We start from the raw sequence: 22,824 nt of genomic DNA on the forward strand, positions 1-22,824 counted from the left end.
TTTGGCTTTGAAAGACTTACATGCCCATATATGCGACTTTGGGGGGTTGATCCTTTGGACAGATTCCAATAAGTCTGGTGTGTAATTCCTTGTTCCTATTTCCTACAGTCTAGCTTCTCCTCTACCTTTAACAATTGGAACTAACACAAAGCAGCTGAAAAGCCACAGCCCTCTTAGTGAGTGTGGGCACAAGTTATGGCATCTAAGCTGCCATGTGCTATATCATTCTACCTTTTAAATTAGAAAAACAAGTAAAGGTGCAACTCTTTAAAGGGAATCTGTAACCACTTTGGAGTTATCAGACCTCTACTATGGCCATAGATTTACTTTTCTATACCCTGTATGGCCATAGTAGAAGTCTGATAACTCCAAAGTGGTTACAGATTCCCTTTAATTTAAAAAAAATAATAATAATTATTGGTCTTTTTTATATAAAGTTGGACATTTGCTAAGTAAATGAATCATTGTTTTCCACTTTCATTGATGAGATTCATTTTATTGTCTACTTCCAGCCCCCTTCCTACCTAATATGTTCACTTAAATGCAATTAATACAATTAGCCTAATAATTAACATCTGATGTTTTTCTTTGAGGCAAAAATCACCAAAATTGCAATGCGCAATGGAGGGGTTGTGCTCTCGAAGAAGATGGCCAATGTACAGCACCTATGCTGCAGAACATGGGTGGTCTTCTCAGAGTAGAGATCTTTATGGTAAACCAGGTGTTGTGTATTACTGTGTCTTGCAGACTACTGGAGTGAAAGTGACCAAGAAGAAGCAGAAACTCCATCAACTCCAAAACAAGACAGCCCTCCACCACCATATGACACTTACCCAAGACCTGCAACAGTAAGTAATGTATTCATGGATATTTACACAGGTCAATTCAAGAAGAGGGGGTAAATATCAAAATGCTGTGACTTCCTCAATGATATCCTAATATATGACATAATATATCTGTTTTGCCCAGTGTGCTTGGAGTACAGTCCACAGTAAAAAAAATATATATATATTTTACCAATATGATTACATTGCACTTCCTTATTTTTCATCTTTTATAACAAAGGTGCCCTGACCTAAAGGTAACGGCAGTGGTCCCAGGTTTGACAGCTACGCTCCGGAGTCTGTGCCCGACACAGGAAAGAGTTTCCAGTGTTAGTATGTCATTAGTGATCTGTGTCCTAGATTTAGCTATGAAAATAGTCCAATCGGGCATCCCTCTTTACATACCGCACTAATGACGTCCCAACAAAGGAAACACAAGCCGGAAGTGGAGTGCTGGACCCTGGATGACAGCTGGTATCTTCAGATTGGGCCACCTTTAGAAATAAAAGTATTTCCACATGCTTATATTAGAAACTCTTCTAAATGTAACCTTTTTTGAAATGTTGTTCAAGTACATTTAGATATTGATGTTTGTTTTCCCTTTTTTTGTTTTCTCTTTTTATCGTTTTCTAGATGTCATGTGCAAGCCCTTTTGTGGAACAGAAACACGGCAGATTATCCTCCACAGAAACCTCACAGTCCCATTCTTCCCATGAGGAATACCGTCAGGAACCAGCAGGAAGCACCACTGATTCTCCAGTGCGCAAAACTGCCAGCCAGAGACGATCTTGGCAAGATTTAATTGAAACGCCATTAACCAGCTCAGGACTTCATTACCTTCAGACTCTTCCTCTTGAGGACTCTGTGTTCACTGAACCAGGAGTGGCATCTCCAGATCATAGGCGGCAGTCCACTCTTCCAGCTCCAAAATGCCATCAACAGGACCATTATGGCCCTTTTCCTTTAGTGGAAGGGAACAGATTACAAGTACTAAGTAGCAGTGGGGCAAAGCCACGCAGTTTTACACTACCAAGAGATGCCGGCCTGAGCCATTGTGCTCCTCTTTCCCCAGTAAGTATACTGGAACTAACAGAACTTCCCCAGAAAGAAGAAACGGAAGAGGAATGTACTTCCCGGGAGCCAGAAAGACCAGACGAAGCCAGTAAGTGCACTTATTGTTCCCGAGTACAAAGGATGCCAACGTAGATGTACTTAATGCATCAAATAGAGACATATGAATGAACTAAACACGTCATGGCTCCGCATACATCATATAAACAAATAGCTACAATAGGAACTCTGTTCACAGCCTGTCCTTACATCTTCTTACAGTAGGCACTTGGTAATCGCAAAGAGCACAATGCTCGGGAAGTGATTCATTACATAATTATAGCTGCCTCCAAGAGGTAATAGCAGCCATTCTCTCCAGCATTTACATTTACATTCTCCTTTACTCCAAGTAATGGATTCTCTTTGTAAGAAACTAAACTGATCTTTTTATAGCAAAGAACTGAAATGCTCACAGTTTGGGAGGACCCCGCAATAAACAGTGTATTGGTGTCATTTAGTGTTTCCATACATAGAAGTTGCCTTTTCTTCTAAACTTATAACCCACACCCAGAGTGCATCGTCCACATCTATACATATGTGAATGTACCATGTTTCCACAAAGCACTCAGCAGTCCGTACAGCCCAATGTCTCTCATTTGATGCTTTTATGTGCTAAATACTGTATGTTTAAGCTTCAAGCTCACTACCTATGTTGCGATGTTTTCTGTGGATCAATGTGTTCATTCTGTACAGATAGTCTTTAAAAGTAGGCAGGTGTATGAGCTTTGACAAGCGTTATTCATATATGACACATAGGAGCCTACTTATTGTTGGAAATTAAATGGTTTCTCCAGGACAAATTGCATAAAAATGAACCATCAGAGCACTGGACTATACAATAAAGGGCCTTATAGCATCCAGTTTGTTTTACTAGATAGAGCTCCAATAATCTGCCAGCAGTGTGAAATGCATAATCTGGGATGGCGGCCAGGTGAATAGATATATTAATTGTCTAGAAATAAATTAAATACATATAAATGCCAAAATCTCTACTGGTCTGATAGTTAAGAGATCCATGTAAGATTCCTGGTGGTTGAGGGCTTAATATCTCTGGTAGCATCACTCGTGGTTTAGGTCAGATAAAGGTTTATGGTGTAGGGGTCAGAAAAGAGTATTGTCTGTATTCCGGATGGGTTAGGGCAGAGAAGACGGCACTGTTTGATACTCATTGCACAGTGGTTTACTCAACTTCATAACCACCCTAAGTATCTGGGCTTCACATTGTTGCTGTAATAGGAAGCTGGACACTGATTATTATTCAACTTCTTGTCCAAGCTCTGTACTGGTCACACTCTGTGGGTGTGAAATTACTGAGCACTAAGCTCAATCACAAAGGGGACAACTTAAATAGTTAGTGCTGGGGAAGACTTTTCTGGAGTGGAGGAGCTGCATTCACAAATGAAAAGTCCTAGTAGAGCCGACCATTAGAACTATGATTACAGCAGTGAGTAGAGGTTTTAAACTGGCCATACACATTAGATTGCTGTCAGCCAATCAATATTTCGGCAGATTGGCCATCTCTCCCTTACACAGAAGCCGAGTACTCCTGTGTTCTTTTTGAGAAAGCAATCTGTGCTGGTGGCCTATCTCCAGGAGAACAATAAGATCGTCAGTCCAAGATTAAACATGACCAATCGAAAAACCTTCCATGATGATCAGTTGGCCAGTGCCCCCATATGCATTAGAGTGTCGGCCATATCCGTCGATGTGGGTGGGCTCAGCCAACATTACTCTGTCTATGGGGACCTTTAGTTATGTTTACTTTAGTGTCTAGTCTAGGACAAATATAAGGGACTACATCCACAAAGTCTCTTCTTCCATGAATAGGTCATTAGTAAATGTTCCCTTGTCCAATAAGTATTGTCCTTGAAAACAGTGGGCCGAATTGTAGCAGAGAGTATATTAGGAAGCTGGAACACTTCTGCTCCCCTGTTGGTTTAGCTTCACGTGTTGTCCAGAGAACTCATTTAAGATCAGATTCTGTTGTATGATTATATTGGCCTTAATTACTAGGTAGTAAGGTTTGCTTAAAAATGAGTTTGTAATTATTACATTTTACACTCACTATATGCAGGTTATGTGAGTGCCGATAACTGTGAAGATATAGAAATGTAACTGAGAATTCGTAAACATATTCACTAAAATGAGCGTTGCATAAAACTGTGAAGTATGGGCATCACTAGGCTACTTCTTTGCGAGGTTCATATTGCTTGAAGTTTATTCAAGGCAGTGAATAGGGGTTTAGTATTGAAGGCAGCTGATGAATGCCACTGTGAAAAAAACACTTATTATGCCGCGATGACTCAGTCTTGTCAAATATATGGACACAAGCTTCCAAGATAAAAGACAAAGCACAATTTTATCCAAAATGAATTGGTGATGGAAATGTGCAATGACAATAATTCTTGCTATTTTTCAATCAGCTACCAGTAGATATATTTCGTTATATTTAATAATGTCCTTTGATATATTTTCAGTGCAGTGATCTAGTATTGGGGGACTACAGTTGCCGAGGGTGCAAAATACTTAGGGGCTCAAAATTACAAAAGAAAAACAATGAAAGTAGAAGAGGTGTCTTAGCATTGAAGATGCAGGGCAATACACATGTCCTGGACATGTCCCCCAGATCTCTGTCTGTCACTTTAAACTGTATTGGTATCAAGATGATATAATCTGATAACCTTAGATCTTGTAGCACAGCAGGAACATTACACTACCTAACATAATAATCTCCGTCCTGTAGTCCCCTTGCTGCTGTAGGCCTAGGGCCTACATGATATCCGCATTCTGGCACAGATGGTGCAATAGCATCATTGCTTTGCGTTGCCTGTGCCTTCCTACTCTGTGTGCAGGGAGGAGTGGACTCGGTCGCTCATATAAGGTGAGTGTAAACTTTATTTTTTTGTAGTGGTGGTGCCATTCATGAACAGTGCCAAGCAGCTGCTGCTAAAGCAAATAAAATCATGGGATGTATTAAAGAGGAATAGATGCTCATGACAAGAACATAGTTTTTCCTCTATACAAGTCACTAGTGCTTCTACTAGTTCTTAGCATACTCTGTACATTTTGGGCTTCAGTGTATAAGAAGTACATAGTTGACCTAGAGGGGTTGCAGAGAAGAGCAACCAAGGTTATTGTGGGTGTAATAGCACTCAGACAGCACAGGGTGAGGGTAAAACAGTGTGGCAATACTTTATTGAACCACAAAACAGGCAGTATACACACAGAACAGTCCCAGCAAATACCCAAGATGGTACAACATTACACATTCCTCATCCTTCCGCTGGCCCGCCTGGGATAGAACAGCTGCAACTTTGGGACTTCCAGGGCCAACTACCTCAACCAGTGGCCCCCACTTCTGGTGGGCCCCCACAGAAAGGAGGTAACAGCAGCTTAGGAAGCTAGCAGTCCATCGAGGTACAAGGCCAGGAGACCCAAGGGTCCCACCCTGGCCTCTCAGAGAGCTTCCATGGGGCCAAATGACTGGCTTGGTCCCAATTTGGCTTCTCTGAACGTCTCCATGGGTTCCAGGCGACCGGAGGATCCCATCTGGCAACCCCAAACAACATATCCATGGGGCCAGGTGACTTCATCGTCTCAACCTGGTCTCCGCAAATGTATCCATGGGCTCTCTGATGGTCAATGGAGCAGAGATGTATCTTTCCAGTCAGGGCCATACCCTTAGGCTGGAATCATGTAGAATCCAAATCTGTGTTTCTTTGGGTAAAGCCATGCTACAAACTACTCTCCTGAAGAGTCTCTAATGGTCTCAGAGAGTCTGACCCTTGACTCTCCCTGTAAAGTCTTTTTCCAATTTCTGTTTCAAGTCAGTTTTCAGCAGGATAGAAAAACCCTTTTTATTTTTACATGTAAAGGTCATCAGTCACAGGTTGGGGTTAAGGAGGGCATTACTCACAGGGCTCAGGTCTCATTGTTTGAGCTAATCAATTTACATAGTTGGTATGTAGGGACTCTTGTAAATAAACATGATTGTTTCAGAATCAAAGAGAAGACAGCATTCAGGGTTATACAAATACTGGTCTGACCTTCCCCAGCCACAGAAATACACATACATTTACAAGTCAACAAAAACACAATAGTGTATTTCTCTTGGCTTAACAAATCTAGACGTCTGGCTGATAAAGATTATAAACTGTATCATCACAGTTATCAAAGGGAATCTGTCAGTAGGATTAACCCAACTAAGCCCTCTTTATATCGGCACACAGGTCATAGAAAGCTGAATAAAAAGATATTTTGATCTCTGCAATATGATGTCTTACTCCAGAGAAATCCAAGTTTTTCTTATATGTAAATGAGCTGTTCAGGACTATGGGCCAGACACTGATCTGCATGAGATTCTGCCTTCAGAGATTATTATAAATGAAAGGTGGCGTTACCAGTATGAGATATGTAACTAACCCAGAACAGGAGAACTGAATTTCGTATCATCACAAACACGTTAGCAGCTGCAGCTCTCACAGCTCTGCTGTATTGCAACTCTGTCTGCCTGTGAGATGGATGCTGAAGCTCAGAGAAGCCTGCAGATGTGTCAGGTATAATCACACACAGCTCTGCAGTGAGATCAGGAGAGCAGAGAGCGGCCATTACACATCACACTGGTAACTCCCCTTTCATTCACAATAATCTCTGGAGGCAGATTCTCATGCAGATCAGTGTCTGGCCCATAGTCCTGAACAGCTCATGTACATTTAAGAAAAGCATGAATATCTCTGGCGTAAGACATCAGATCGCAGATATCAAGGTATCATTTATTCATCTTCCTATGACCTACATGCCCATACAGATTGCTTAGGATGGTTGATCCGCTGATCTGTTGATCTGAGCCCCTTTTAGGGAATGGGTAAACTGCAGTACCAAGACGGGTTATCAGCTTTGGGGTTATCCAGTTTTGTAAAACTAAGGCTTAGAGGTGATCTTATTACAATGTACAAATATATGAGGGGACAGTACAGAGATCTCTCTATTCATCGTTTTACAATTTGGCTTGCAATAATGACAAGGGGGCATCTTCTATGTCTAGAGGAAAGGTGGTTCAATCATAATCACAGACACAGATTTCTTTACTTATTGCATACTAGTTCTATGATTTAATCACAGAAAAACTATTGAAGTGCTTAATATAAAATAATCTCTTTATTGAAAAACATTTTAAAAATAAACTACAGAAGAATATTAAAAAGGTGTCTCCAATCAAGCAAACGGGGAGACTCACACAGAGAAACAATTCAAAAACTGGATTAGTAATGATGTGAAATTACACACGGTACCTACAAGACGAAATAGCAAGTTGATCTTTTCTAAGTATTAATTATGACACAAAAAATAATGAGTCATACTAAATCTGATAATTCAAGTGATATGTAGTTATAAAAACATCACAGGGGTATATTCCCATATTGGCATAATGAACTATTAAGAAAGCATATCCTCATATAAAACATATGTACATTTGACTCAAGGTAATCCAATAATTTAAATTTCTTCCTCATGAAACTAACTTTTGTGAAATGCTCCTGAATTAGAAAAGGCAGAAATCGCCCACTAGCTTGTCAGGCTGACAGTCTATGATAATGTAATTTGCCCAAAATGACCATGCTATAAACACTAATGCTGCTAGCACATGGTTTGCTAAGATGATAACTCAAATAGTGCCAAGATATATGCCGTACAGCTAACTTAGCAAAATGCTAGAGATAACAATGATATAAAGGAATTACCTGTCACATAAAGCACAGGGCCACGTGTGAACTCTGAATGAGCTCCCCACTCCCCAACGCGCGTTTTGCCTTGCTTCTTCCTGGCGGCGCCAGGAAGCACTTCAATAGTTTTCCTGCAATTAAATTATCATAGAACTATTATGCTATAATTGAATCTGAAGTGTTGCGCTCTCTTGCTTAGAGAGATGTAAGTTGGGTTATATGATTACAGATTCTTTACTGTAAGAGCAGTGAGACTGTGAAACTCTCTGCCACATGATCTTGTAATGCTGGATTCACTACAAAAGTACAAGGAGGCCTGGATACCCTTTCTTAAAAAATATAACATTACAGGTGATTGGTACTAGATTCTGTAATGGGATGTTGATCCAGAGATCTGGTCTGATCGTCGTATGTGGTGTCGGGAAGGAATGTTTCCCTTAAAATGGGGCAATTAGCATCTGCCTCATGGGGTTTTTGCCCTCATCTAGATCATATATGTCAAACTCTGGCCAGTGGGCCAAATGTGGCCCGCAAGGTGTTTTTATTTGGCCCACAACACCAGAACCACCACCTGTATGTTGGGTCATTATTCCTATGGAGGACTATGTGGGGCCCATTATTCTGTATGGGGGATTGTGTGGGGCCATTATTATGTATGGAGGACTTTGTGGTGCCCATAATACTGTATGGAGGACTATGTGGGGCCATTATTCTGTATGGAAGACTGTGGGATCCATTATTCTGTATGGAGGACTATGTGGGGTCCATTATTCTGTATGGAGGACTATGTGGGGTCCATTATTCTGTATGGAGGACTATGTGGGGTCCATTATTCTGCATGGAAGACTATTTGGGACCCATTATTCTGTATGGAGGACTTTGTGGGCCCCATTATACTGTATGGAGGACTATGTGGGGCTCATTATTCTGTATGGAGGACTGTGTGGGGCTCATTATACTGTATACTGGTTGGCCCGTGACTTTGTCCAAGTTTTTAATTTTGGCCCTCTGTGTGTTTGAGTTTGACATCCCTGCTCTAGATCAACATGTTAGGATATAGGCTGAACTTGATGGAGTCCCTTCAACCTTAAAACCAATGACTGCTATGACTTTTGAACGCGGTACTATAAAAAAATAAGTCATAACAACTTATGTTATATTTTGTCTTTATAATTTTATGATTTAGAAGTAATTTTAATGCATGATAATATATGGGAATCAATACCACCAATGTAAATAACTTGGTTTCTTGCTAGTTACAAAAAAGAATATACCCAGATGTATATAATACTATATTTAAAAATATTTTTTTTATGGATGTAAATAGTTTGAGATTTTTACTCAGTGATACATTGCAAAATTCTATAAAGCTGAATAATAAAATTAAATACATCATCACAAGTCCGTGACATGTAGACTCCTTGTATTCCAATAAAGTGAATCTGTCAACAGGTTTTTGCTACCCCATCTAAGAATAGCATGTTGAAGGGGCAGAATCTGTGATTCCAGCGATGCGTCACTTACTGGGCTGCTTGCTGTAGTTTTATCTGCTGCAGATCTACCAGTTCTCTGACTGCTGAGCTGTGTATAACCCTGTCCTCACCACTGATTAACAGCTTTCTGTGTACACTGTGCACAGGCAGAAAACGGCCGATCCGTGGTGCAGCCGGGGTTATATAGAGCTCATGAATATGGAGGACTACATGGCAGCAGGTTTACTAGCCCTTTAGTGATAAAATCACTGTTTATCAGCAGGGGATTATCAAAAGTACACTAAGCCGCCCAGTAAGTGACATCTCGCTGGAATCGGGGTCTCTGTCTTGTAATGCAGCGACTTGCTGGCATTACGGTAATGGTCCAGGATGTGTTTTAGGCTGGGTGCCCACGTAGCGTTTTTCAAGCGTTTATGCTGCGGAATTTCCGCAGCGGAAACGCTTGTGAAACGCTAGGTAATCCGCACCCCATGGTCCCCAAGGGGATTCCGCATGTTCTATGCACATGCTGCGGATTTTTCCGCAGCGTTTATGTAGCACCCTGAGGATTCGGCTGCTACAGGGGTATTGCACCTCAACCCAGAGGTGTGATATTCCACTCCCGGGTAAGGAAGGAGTGTGGAACTGAGCTCGGTAGGCTGCATGCACTACACACATCCCATTTCCGAGGAGCAGACCGACGGTACTCCCACTTAGAAATGTGCAGGTACGACCGAGTCTGTTCCTGGCTGGAGTGGGAGGGGGGTGGTACATCCCAAGTAGTGTAGGGGCAGATAGGGGGAGCAGCCTGGGTAAAGTTAGGAGCTCATTGGGTGCTGGTCACCTGAGCTCACACATAGAGGGTGTATATAAGGTGGGCACCAACTAAGATCAGGGTCAGATGCAGAGGATCAGATGCAGAGAGTCAGTCAGCTGCAGAGAACAAGTCAGGAGCAGAGGAGAGAAGAAAGACAAAGACCCAGAGTGAGAGAGGAGAAAAGAGAGAGACCCAGAGCACAGAAGAGAAGGACTCTGAGATCCCAACTAAAAGCACCGGGTGAAGAGTCGGCATCAGGGTACCGGAACCCAAGCTGGTGGGGGTAAAAACATTCCCCAGCCAGAGACCGGAGACCGTGGACAGCGTCTGCCACGGTCACCCATCACATCCACCCCGAAGGCACACCACATGAAGGGTCAGGGAACCCAGGGCCAAGGGTGTCCCAACAGAAGGCCCGAGGGAGCTGGACCTAGGTGGATTACTGGTGGGGACGGCCAGAGAACGGGACAGAAAGAGAGCTCAGGGCCGCGCTCCGGACTTGTTTGGGGGTTGGCTGGATCCAGGACCTGGTGGACGCAGCACGGCTCGGGTGGTCACTAGCAGCTGGAGTGACCAGTACAACATCTGCAGTAAGTAAACACCCTTAACTGCACAACCCGACTCTGTCTTCACTGCCGTCTGCACTACACCACCACAACCCCCATCCTCTGCGCCTGTCCCCTCTGAGGCTATACCCCTCCCGTTGGGGGTTATCCCACCAAGCTGCGCACCCACCATCAGCCTCAGCGGACCCTGCTGCAGCGGCGGCCACAGTGACCGCATCACAACGGGTGGCGTAGTCGACACAAAAGAACTCTTAATAACATCTGTAGGACTGCCACAACACTGAGTTTGACGCCCTGGGCACGGGCCGGGTCACAGCCGCTCGGAGACTACAACCCCCCATCTGATCCGGTGCCGGGTATTCCCCTCGAAAAGGAATATGTCCCAGGGGGCGCGTCAACTTTGGCGTAGTCGGCAGGATTACATGCCCGCAACACCCGGGTACTGCGTGCCTGAAGAAAGGTGCAAGTTTACCTCAGAAAGAAGTCTCCCGCCGGTTCCGGAGGGTCCACGCCATCGGACTCCATCACCAGTCGTTTCCCGCCGATTGTCCGCCATTTCCAACTTGTTCCCGCCATCTGCAGAGTTTCCCGCCACTGGGCGACGCTTCCCGCCAAAACCGCAGATTTCCCGCCTTGGAAGAGCAGCGGACGCCATTATGGGCGTGCCAAAGGAGGGCAGGAGGCCGCCTCCCATCGTGGGCCAGGACAGAAAATGGCGCCAAAAGTGGAAACCGCCCCCACCAACAGAGACTGTGATGCTGGAGGTGTCTGTCAGCGTGAAAGAACTACCCCTGGAGCTGACAGTCACCGAGTTGCCCCGGGACCGCCCTCGAAGTGGGAGGAGACGAAAGAAAAGAACGAAGATGGGTGCCGCCTGGAGCAGTCTGGAGCGAGCGCACCCGGAGGCAGGAAGCCTGGAGAAGAGTAGCAGAGAAGCTCACCCGGAGATGTCCAGAGAGCAGAGCAGCACCGGCCCGCTGGCCAGGAGCCTGCTGGAAGAAGAGCAGAGCAGCACCGACCCGTTGGTCAGGAGCCTGCTGGACACCACGACCCCACTAGGCCTAGTGGAGGTCCTTGCACAGCTCCCCCGAGACCGGGAGTGTGCACAGACTGCCCTGGAGGGCCTCGCACGGAGGATGGCCCGGGTACAGCGAGAGACATTGGCGGAGTGGAGCCGTGAGATGGCCCAGCAAACCAAGACCCGGAGCACGCCAGCCGAGATGAGGAAGCAGACCGCCTCTGAGGATGGCGCGGGAGGACCAAAGGTCGGAGACGGCGCCGAGAAGGGAGCCGAATGCATGGAGGCAGGTAAAGGGGACGTCTATACCCCAAGCCGTGACACCGCTTACCTGCCCCAGCTCCCCGTCGCAGAGCCCGAAAGTCCCCCTGCTGTGCCCGAAAACGCCATGTCACCGACGCAGACTAGGCCCCAACCGGAAGCCGCCGCCGCGACCCCTGTGACGTCACACGCCTCGACCCCGAGCGTGACCAAGCAGGAAGTACCACCAGCCTGGTCGCAGGGCCTAGAATTCCCGGGCGCCGCATCACCAACAGCGCCCCCTGCCTCCGCGGAGCCTCCGGCCTGGCCGCAAGGCCAGGTAGCCCAGGGCGCCGCCGTCCTAACGGTGCCCTTCACCTTCCAGGTGCCCCAGGCCTGGCCGCAAGGCCTGGGCAACCCGGGCGCCACCACCACCGCGCCCGCACCCGTGAAACCAAGGGTGCCGCGTCTGGGAGAGGACTTGTTTGCCCAGCACACGTGGCCGGACGGGCAGCCTTTCATCTGGCCCCAGAAGTATGCGAGGGAGCGGAGAGAGAGGCGGGTCCGGGAACAGCAAGCTCAAGTAAGGAGCGCGGAGCAGAAGAGCCGGGCCAGGAGGGACCCCCGTGCAGCGCACAGTCCCCGTACCACCGGGACTGTAATAAAGTTTAACCTGCAGCATGGGTGGGGCTTTATCAGAGACAACAACACCCCCGGCGACGTCTTTGTCACGCGCAGAGACGTGGAGTCCCATCTGCCGGAGGGGCACAGAGGTCGTGACCTCTACATCGGAGACGAGGTCACCTTCACCCGGCACAAGTGTGCCAAAGGACCTTACGCCCTCCACGTACACCGCCTGACGGAGGAGGAGTTGCGGTGCGAGGAGGAGGAGCAAGAGGACCCGGACGGGTCTGAAGTAACAACCAGCTGTAAGCAAAGAGCAGGAGGAAGACGCCGTTGAGTGCGGCAGAGCAGTAGATGTAAATAGTTACCCGACCGGGTACCAAAGAAACTGTTGATACTTATATATAGTCCCCGTTGGGACCAGCTGAGTGAACTGTTTACCCGTTAACCCCTTAATCCCACAGGCTGAGGACTGTGAGCAGCCATTCCCTTCCCTCTACCTGGCCGAGGACTGAGAGCGGCCAACTTCCCTGTATATAGTTGCGCGTCCTAAAGCGCCCCCTACCGGTTTTATAGGAAAACCAGTTTTTCTAAGAGACTGTCGCACTTTTCCCGGACACACGTTGCACAGTGTCCGAAGGAGGAACCTGAAACAAGAGACGACGAGAATGTTTATATGAAAAGTTTTATATATATATAATGTTTTATATGTTTTATATGTTTATATGAAAATTTTTGTATGTTTTGTTGTTTTATGTCTTACAGCCCGAGGACGTGCTGTGATTTACCAGGGGGGAATGTAGCACCCTGAGGATTCGGCTGCTACAGGGGTATTGCACCTCAACCCAGAGGTGTGATATTCCACTCCCGGGTAAGGAAGGAGTGTGGAACTGAGCTCGGTAGGCTGCATGCACTACACACATCCCATTTCCGAGGAGCAGACCGACGGTACTCCCACTTAGAAATGTGCAGGTACGACCGAGTCTGTTCCTGGCTGGAGTGGGAGGGGGGTGGTACATCCCAAGTAGTGTAGGGGCAGATAGGGGGAGCAGCCTGGGTAAAGTTAGGAGCTCATTGGGTGCTGGTCACCTGAGCTCACACATAGAGGGTGTATATAAGGTGGGCACCAACTAAGATCAGGGTCAGATGCAGAGGATCAGATGCAGAGAGTCAGTCAGCTGCAGAGAACAAGTCAGGAGCAGAGGAGAGAAGAAAGACAAAGACCCAGAGTGAGAGAGGAGAAAAGAGAGAGACCCAGAGCACAGAAGAGAAGGACTCTGAGATCCCAACTAAAAGCACCGGGTGAAGAGTCGGCATCAGGGTACCGGAACCCAAGCTGGTGGGGGTAAAAACATTCCCCAGCCAGAGACCGGAGACCGTGGGCAGCGTCTGCCACGGTCACCCATCACATCCACCCCGAAGGCACACCACATGAAGGGTCAGGGAACCCAGGGCCAAGGGTGTCCCAACAGAAGGCCCGAGGGAGCTGGACCTAGGTGGATTACTGGTGGGGACGGCCAGAGAACGGGACAGAAAGAGAGCTCAGGGCCGCGCTCCGGACTTGTTTGGGGGTTGGCTGGATCCAGGACCTGGTGGACGCAGCACGGCTCGGGTGGTCACTAGCAGCTGGAGTGACCAGTACAACATCTGCAGTAAGTAAACACCCTTAACTGCACAACCCGACTCTGTCTTCACTGCCGTCTGCACTACACCACCACAACCCCCATCCTCTGCGCCTGTCCCCTCTGAGGCTATACCCCTCCCGTTGGGGGTTATCCCACCAAGCTGCGCACCCACCATCAGCCTCAGCGGACCCTGCTGCAGCGGCGGCCACAGTGACCGCATCACAACGGGTGGCGTAGTCGACACAAAAGAACTCTTAATAACATCTGTAGGACTGCCACAACACTGAGTTTGACGCCCTGGGCACGGGCCGGGTCACAGCCGCTCGGAGACTACAACCCCCCATCTGATCCGGTGCCGGGTATTCCCCTCGAAAAGGAATATGTCCCAGGGGGCGCGTCATTTATGCTGCGTACAAAAATCCGCAGCATGTCATTTAATTTTGCGGAAGCGCAGCGGAACTCCCGCCATTGACTTGCATTGAAACGCATAGAAACCGCGACTGTACATTTTTACAAGCGGCTTCTATGCGTCTCTATGTGCGGATGGTACCCAGTTCTGGAGGAGAGGAGACTCTCATCCAGACCTGGGTACCATTGTACCTGTAAAAAGAAGAATAAAATAACAAATAAAGTTTATACTCACCTTTCCGAAGGCTTTTCTCTGAATGCCGGCATCGCTTGAGGACCTGCGGTGACGTCACAGTCATGTGACCGCAGGCTCTTCACCGCTCTGTTTCGCGATATGCCGGCAGCCGGGAACCAGACAGGAACGAGCGCTGCTGCACACACCGGGGCCTCGGGGGTGAGTATAGCTTTATTTGTTTTAATTTTTACGGTTCACACTGTATAAATCCATGCCGTTTGCATGGATTTATATAGTGTGACCTAGTTGTCAAGCACTTTCCAAGTGATGCTATCGCCTGGAAAGCGCTTGTCAATCTGCATGCGGAAACGCATGTGAATCCGCATGTGGATCCGCATGTATTCTGCAGGAAAAACGCATGCACAATCTGCATGCGTTTTTTCTGCCAGGGAGATGCAGAAATGCTGCAGAAATTTTCTGCTTCATTTCTGCATCGTGGGCACATAGCCTCACCTGACCATGTACCTTCCCCCTCAGGTGACTGGTCACATGACTGTGACATAGCACAGGTCCTGCACGCACAGAATGTCTGTCTGATCACATGACTGTGACATCAGCAAGGTCCTGTCAGTATGTGTGTGTATGTGCACGGGATGCATATATAAACCCTGCTTGATGGGAGACAGGTGTGTTCTGTGAGAGAGGCGTAAGGCCTGTTCCCGTGTGTGTGGGACACCGACCGTGTGAGGCCTAGTGAGGCCGAGTGAAGCCTGGTGCCTGAAAGGCAGAGCCTGGATCCTGTGTGGATGCTAGTGGCCTTAGAAGGCAGAGGTTTGAGTAAGAGTCCTGAAAGGCAGAGCCTGGATCCTGTGTGGATGTCAGTGGCCTTTGAGGGAACGACGGCTGGAGACCCCTACCTGGGAAGCCGCAAAGCCACAGTGGTGGCGGAGTAATGGACTGAGACAGCTAAACCCGGCAAAGGTAATACCCTATGTTATATGGACATTAATATGGACATTGCTATTTTATTACCTTGCTGAAGGCTGTTACTTGGGCCACTTGGGCCTGTCTGCTACATGAGAGACTCCCGGATGTTAAGTGTGTAAACATGCCGGTGGCGGACTAAGATGGACTGTGTGAACTGTGGTTTATGAAGTAATAAACTGCTGAGCATTGTTTAAAAACGGAAAGACATTGCATGTGTGCATTGATTGTCGCAGCGAAGCGAGTATTCCCCATTATGATGACTAGTGCTGCCTTACAGTCTATATTATGCTGCTCTCAGATTAGTTGGCAACAACTTGATGAAAGTTTCTCTTTAATATTATATAGTAGGTTTATCGGCATGTTATATGATCAAGATCTGAAGGGATGTTGTTATATTTGTAGGATTAGTGTCTATTGTTGTATAACGATTTTTACTAATACATTCCAGTTATCAGGGCCGGCTCCAGGTTTTTCTGGGCCCGGGCGAAAAGAGTCTCAGTGGGCCTTTTTAACATATACCACGATTCATGATGCACAGATACTGCAGAGAAATATATATATATAGTATAATGACCGATATCTATTGTAAATTCTACAATAGCTCAGAAATCGGCGAATCGCGCCACACAGTATACTGGCCCCCATAAAATGCTCCATACGGAATACTGGCCCCCATATAACGCTCCATATAGAATACTTGCCCCCATATAACGCTCCATACAGAATACTGGCCTCCATAAAACACTCTGTACAGGATACTGGCCCCCATAAAACGCTCCGTATAGGATACTGGCCCCCATAAATTGCTCTGTACAGGATACTGGTCCCATATAATGCTCCATGCAGGATGTCACCCCCCATATAATGCCCCATGCAGGATTTTTCTCCCCCCTTATAAATCCCTATGCAGTATATCACTTCTCCCCCTCATACAGGATGTCCCTTTCCCTCATATAATGCCCCATGCAGGATGTCCCTTCGCCCCCTCCCATATAATGCCCCATGCAGAATGTCCCTTCCCCCCCATTTAATGCCCCATGCAGGATGTCACCTCTCCCCCCCCCCATATAATGCCCCATGCAGGATGTCCCTTTCCCCCCCATATAATGCCCCTTTCCCCCACCATATAATGGCCCATGCAGGATGTCACCCCCCCTTTAAAACACCCCATGCAGAATATCACCCCCCTCTCTTTAAAATTCCCCATGCAGGATATCACCCCCCTCTCTTTATAATGCCCCATGCAGGATATCACACCCCTCTCTTTTTAATGCCCCATACAGGATATCACCCCCCTCTCTTTATAATGCCCCATGCAGGATATCACCCCCCTCTCTTTATAATGCCCCATGCAGGAAGTCACCCCCCATATAATGCCCCATGCAGGATGTCACCCCTCCCCCATATAATGCCCCATGCCTCCATATATTAAAAAAAAAAAAAATCAAATATTCACTCACCTCACTCCTCCTCACCTGCAGCCGCTGCTCAGGTCCGGACTCCAGCGTCGCCGGTGCCGTCCCGCTCTGCGCTGCCTGTGATGGCTCAGGGAAAGACGTCACCGCACCCTCTGACCTGAAATGTCACAGGGAGCGCACAGCAGGAAGACAGCGGATCTGCAGAGGCATGGGGAGAGGTAAGTATCCGGCTGCCGGGGCCCTGAGGAAGCAGGGGAGAAGGGCGGGCACTGGCCCCATTTCCCGGCGGGTTGCCCGACCGCGAGTGGGCCCCCGCCAGCTCAGGGCCCCCGCACTTGCCCGTGTGCTGACACAGGCCCTGCCAGTTATTAAAGAAGCACTCCTATCTAAGTTTATATCTTTTTAATATATTGAAGTCATCAAATTATATAACACAGTGTACTTACAATTGCTAATTTTGCCTTTTTACCCAGCTAATTCTTCTCTTTTCTTTGCTCTATGTAGAAACAGGAAGTCTCTCTTTCCAGCATTTATTATTCTCCTCAACTCCTGACCCAGCTGCTCTGTCCCTCCCCCTGTCATTGACTTTTGCAGTGACCTATGAGTCATTACAGAGAAAATTGACCTCCTGTTTCTGTATAGAGCTTAGAAGGATTCAGCTAGTCAGTTTTTAATCTCGTGATGTCATAGACCTAATGGAAAAGAGAAGAATTAGCTGGGTAGAAGGACAAAATGAGTAATTATAAATACACAGTGCTGTATAATAAGATGACTGCAATATATTAAGAGTATATACATTTTGATAAGGGGAGTGCTTCTTTCACAAACTGTGTTTGGTCTTGTAGATTTTATTTACTGCTAATGTGTAAAAAAGGATGCCATTGCATACAGATGGCATATTGCATACAAACTTGCACACCAGAGGATCAAAGCCTTTTTTTGCTTGCTAAAATCTTGGCATGGTAACCAGCATTAGCCATTGCAGAATCTATGGTGTTTAGCAGAGTTTAAATTAAAGGGGCTTGTACCTATTCTGTATAGTTAGATGGCAAACCCTAAGATTCATCTCCTCTGGTGGTGTTTAAGGGAACCCGTCACCAGTTTTATACCTTTTAAAGCATGTAAATGGGGTGCTCAGCTCTTCCTCAGTCCTTTAAAATGCCGAATCTTCTATCTTGATGGAAGTGTATGACATCTATGTCATCCCCACATTGCTCAAAGTCTCGTGCCTGCGCAGTTGAATCAGACACCTGTAGTGCGCAGGCGTGCCTTGCTCTACCCCAGGGGTCCCCAACCTGTGGCTCGCGGGCCCATGATGAGTGGCTCACAGATGCCAGCTTGGTGCATTAGCACCAGGTCTAGAAAACAGATATGAAGAGCAGGTCTCCAGATGGTGAATTTTATGAGTAGCCTTGCACAGAAGAGCAGATCTGAATGTGCATATTCTGACCTTGGGGGTTTGGAGTTAATTTAAGTATGGTACACTAAAGACAGGATGATACTACCTGTCAGAGGAGGTGCTTGAAGCTGGATGCAACAGTGTGGTAGGAGTGATTGATGGGAGAGTACAGAATGGGGTTGAATTCTGTACGTAAGAGATGTCAACCACTTCCATCAAGATACAAGAAGTGGCGTTTAAAGGGACTGAGGAGGGTGCTGAGCGTGATGCGAAGACATCCATCAGACCGGACCACGCAATTTGCATGCAGTGTATGACATGAATAAGAGACTTTTTTGGACGTATGCAGGGGCACTTATGAGGGTATAAAGGAGTTATACTATAACAGTGTTTTGCCAAGTTTTTAACACTCAGGTTCAGATACGGCTTGAAAGAAGGCAACCCCTTGCAATATAACGCAATTTTATTTATAATAATTAATTTAAAAGATAAAATACACAATTAAAGGAATAGTATGATATCATGATATTGCGTACAGTTTTGTATGTTAACATACAAAGGTTAAAGGTATTGTCCACTACTTTAGATTACCCCCCAATGTATCCCCCCAGAGCCCATAAGACTTTTTGTAAATACCTTCCATTGCAGATAATGCCTGTGAGCGGCGCTATCACTGGCCGCTCACAGGCATCACGTGACCCCCGGCTGCAGTTGGCTCTGACATCCGCTGATGTCACGACAAGTGCTGGCAGCAGACGGGGGTCTTGGTGGTTGATGAAATCCGTCCTGTGGTTCCTGTGTAATCTTTACTTTCAGTTTGTAGATAATGATATGCTTGTGCTTTGGGGCAGCCTGTGGTGGATGCTCTATCTGGTGCTCTGCTTACATATTCATCTGTATGATCGTATGACAGGTCACTTATCATTCACTGATCTACCTCCTATTTTACATAATGCACCTAGTAGTGCGGAGCTAGGTAAAATAGGAGGCAGGTCAGTGACTGATCAGTGAGCTCTCATAAGAGCATACAGATGAATATGTAAGCAGAGCACCAGATAGAGCGCCCCCCCACAGGCCGCCCTGAAGCACGAACATATCATTATCTCCAAACTGAAAGTAAAGATTACACAAGAACCGCAGGACAAATTTCATCAACCAAGGTATCATATTAATCAGTGTAACGTTGCTCACCTGACAGTGTATGTAGTTTATGGAGCACAATCCTGCTGACAGGTGCACTTTAAAAGGGGATGGGCAGGGTTTATGAGGTATAAATCTGGTGACCGGTTTCCTTTAAGCTAGTTCAGTCTGATTCTGGGTGTTGGGTCGTGACTGAAAGCAATATTGTAGATTTCTAGAAAATCCCCCTCTATGAGTCTACATTACTTATTACTACATAATGCTATATAAATAATGCTCAACGAAACCATACAGATTCCCAACCTCAATTATGTAAACCCTTTCATGAATATTCTATAATTACATGAATATGTAATTAGACAATTTCTATTATCACTATGAACACCATGCAGACAAGCTCTATAATTGCTTATTTTGTCACATAAATTGTTGGACGGTGCGCTTATTTTATTTTGTCACACAATTATTCCCAAACTCTTTCTTTGGAAGCCTTTCCGGCCCCAGTGAGCAGAAGATTAGTTTTAGCCTAGCATGCCTTCCTGTGTGGCACTATTGATGCTCATTGATGTATGCTTGTCTTGCTGTGCACCAACAGACTGTGGTAATTAGACATGACAGGTCAGCTGTCAAATTAAGGAAAAATACTGCTCTGATCATTGTATATTTGGACACCTATTGGGACATGGGAAGTTGTTCCGCATTCGAAAGATGTGTTGGTGTTTCCCCCCCATCCCGCTTTACCTCATTTATCTTGTCTGTCTTCTTTCGAAATTGTAATTTATATCTACTATAGCTCTTTATTGGTGCTAGCTGGATCCATATACAGCTTGTAAACCTGTAGTATTTTTGGCCATAAAGCAGTTGTTTGGTAAAAATAAATGATCACCTATCCACTGAACGGAGGGGGTCCCTGCACAGGAAACCACACAGATCAACAGAACAGGGAATTTTATCCCAGCAGCAGGTCGGATGTTCGACTGTTGGTCCATTCATTTTCTTTAAGGCTTCTGGAAAAAGCTAAGCACGGGGCTCACCAGCCCCAGGAATAAAAGGAGCAGTGTTTGAGCATTTTCACTGTTGCTCAATTCTAACGGGGATAAAATTTCCCCATTCCGCCAGTCATTGCCCAGCAGTCTGTTCCCCACCAAGCAACAGGTCACCACCTATGTGTTAAATAGGTGATAACTTGTTTTCACCGGACATCCCCTTTAATATGTAGTTAATTATGCATAAAGCATCATTGCTTGCAATGAGCTGAAGCAAGAGAGCTATTAAAAGCTGCAACTGCAAAAAGAAAATTGCGAAACATTTATAATTTTTGTACATTTATTGGAATTTGGTTTATATACTGACTACTAGATTACAATGAACCTTACCTCTATTACGTGGTAGATAGTTGAAAAGATGTCTACTCCCATGCACCATTCCGTTCTCCACGCGGTCTTGGTGCAACTCCCAACAGTGTTGCCAGTTCATTAAAAAATAAAAGCGGTTGCAAGGGACAAGACGTTATCTTCCAAGAGATCTCTTTATTGGTTACCACATACAACAGGTAACAAATACAAGTGACTTTTTGGCCAAATAGGACCTTTACAAGCCAAATATAATAACAGGTGTCCAAAATAAAAAAAAAAGAGATGTAAAAAAAAATACAAGCGTTGTTTCTGCCACTTATGGCCTTTTTCAAGCCAAATAAAATAAGAGGTGTACAAAATAAAAAAGAGGTGTAATACATACAAGCAACATTTTGGCCACACAGGGCCATTTTCATAGGGCCATTCTCAAGCCAAATAAAACAAGAGATGTAAACCTCTTGTGATATTTGGTTTGATAAAAGACGTATGGTGGCATGAACGTCGCTTGTATTTTTTACCTTTTGTATGCTGTAACCAGTAAAGGGATCCCTTGGAGGAGAACGTTTGGTGTCTTGGACCTTCTTGTATTTTTTAATGGTAGATAGTTGAGTTGCATGGATACATCATACATACACTATTTTGATGAGCCCATAACACAGATTATTAAGGAGTACGGACACAATTTTGTCCTATTGATAAAACCTACGTAAAAGTGAAGTAACTTTATAATTGCCTTATTTATCTTGTACTGAATCAAAACTCAAGTATAATCCATGAATCTGCCTGTTGCTATTAAAAACAATTGACATCTTATCATCAGACATACACTGTACAATTTAGTAAACAGGGAACCTGGCAGTGGAAGTAGTGGTAGCAGTGTGACCATTGTCTCCCAATAAAAATTTTACCTCTTTTGTAGAAAAATATTTAGATTTGAGAGTCCTCACAAATTGCAAGCTTTCGTGACTACTCAGGCCTCTTCATCAGGCATAGTATACCACACAATCTGAAGAGTCACATATTTATATGCAATAAGACACACAAGAAAAAAAAAATGCAATAGGTAAGATAGGTGATGAAAAGCAGAGTTATTATGGAAGAGATAAACAATTCTGGCTATAAATATTTTAGCAGTTAATAGATAAGGAGTGTGAATGTTTTATTGTCCTTTGACCAGATCCATTGTTGTGATGGCCTCACAATTCTGAGGAGCACATTCCTTAGTTGATGCAGAATGACATAAATCCATGCGACACATTCATTCCTGCTCTGAAAGTGTTAAAGGTCATCATCCGTTTATATTCTGAGATTCTTCTTTCTGTTTGAGATTTGAAGTTACCTTTTAATACTAGTAATTTCATATTTTTATGCTGTGATCAGGGGAACAAACATGTTTGGCAACAGACAGATCTATTCTTTTTTCTTTTATTGTGTGGCGATGATGATTCATCCTTGTTCTAAGTTTTTGCCCTGTCTCCCCTACATAAAGACCCCCAGCTGGACATTTGGTACATATAATTAAGTATACTACATTAGATGTGATACAGCTGAACGTACCTGGGATCTTATAGTCCTGATGTGAGTTGGGGATCTTCATCTTGTCTGTGGTCGTTATAAACGGACAGGTTTTACATTTTTTCTTGTTGCAAGGAAAGGTACCTGTAGCTGGTGGAGATGACAGAAAGCTTCTGACAATGATGCTTCTTAGATTTGGGGGCTGCCTGAAACACAGAAGTGGGGGGTCTGGAAATATGGATTGTAATCGGGCATCTTTTTGTAGTAAGGGTTGTAGTTTCCGTGCAGCTCTTCTTAGCGCCTCCAGATTTGGATTGTAGGTGACTACTAGAGGCACCCGGTTGTTTTCTTGTTTGGTTTTGTAATGTAGGAGATTACCTCTTTTGTATGGATCTGATTTTACCAGTT

General features: G+C 45.5%; 1 protein-coding gene across 6 annotated transcripts in view; it reads left to right on the forward strand.

Moving 5' to 3' along the window:
* The window catches only part of CNKSR2 (connector enhancer of kinase suppressor of Ras 2), a 537,182-nt gene that overhangs the window by 454,359 nt on the left and 59,999 nt on the right, over positions 1-22,824 (forward strand). For all 6 annotated transcript variants that reach the window (XM_073667499.1, XM_073667498.1, XM_073667500.1 and 3 more), the window contains 2 exons: positions 748-848; positions 1,458-1,986. In XM_073667499.1, the coding sequence (XP_073523600.1) occupies positions 748-848; positions 1,458-1,986 (630 nt within the window). The remainder of the gene's footprint in view (positions 1-747; positions 849-1,457; positions 1,987-22,824) is intronic.

The sequence above is a fragment of the Phyllobates terribilis genome, unplaced genomic scaffold (genome assembly GCF_046119375.1).
Source record: "Phyllobates terribilis strain yellow unplaced genomic scaffold, ASM4611937v1 Scaffold_2__4_contigs__length_985480577, whole genome shotgun sequence".
Lineage (NCBI taxonomy): Eukaryota > Metazoa > Chordata > Amphibia > Anura > Dendrobatidae > Phyllobates > Phyllobates terribilis.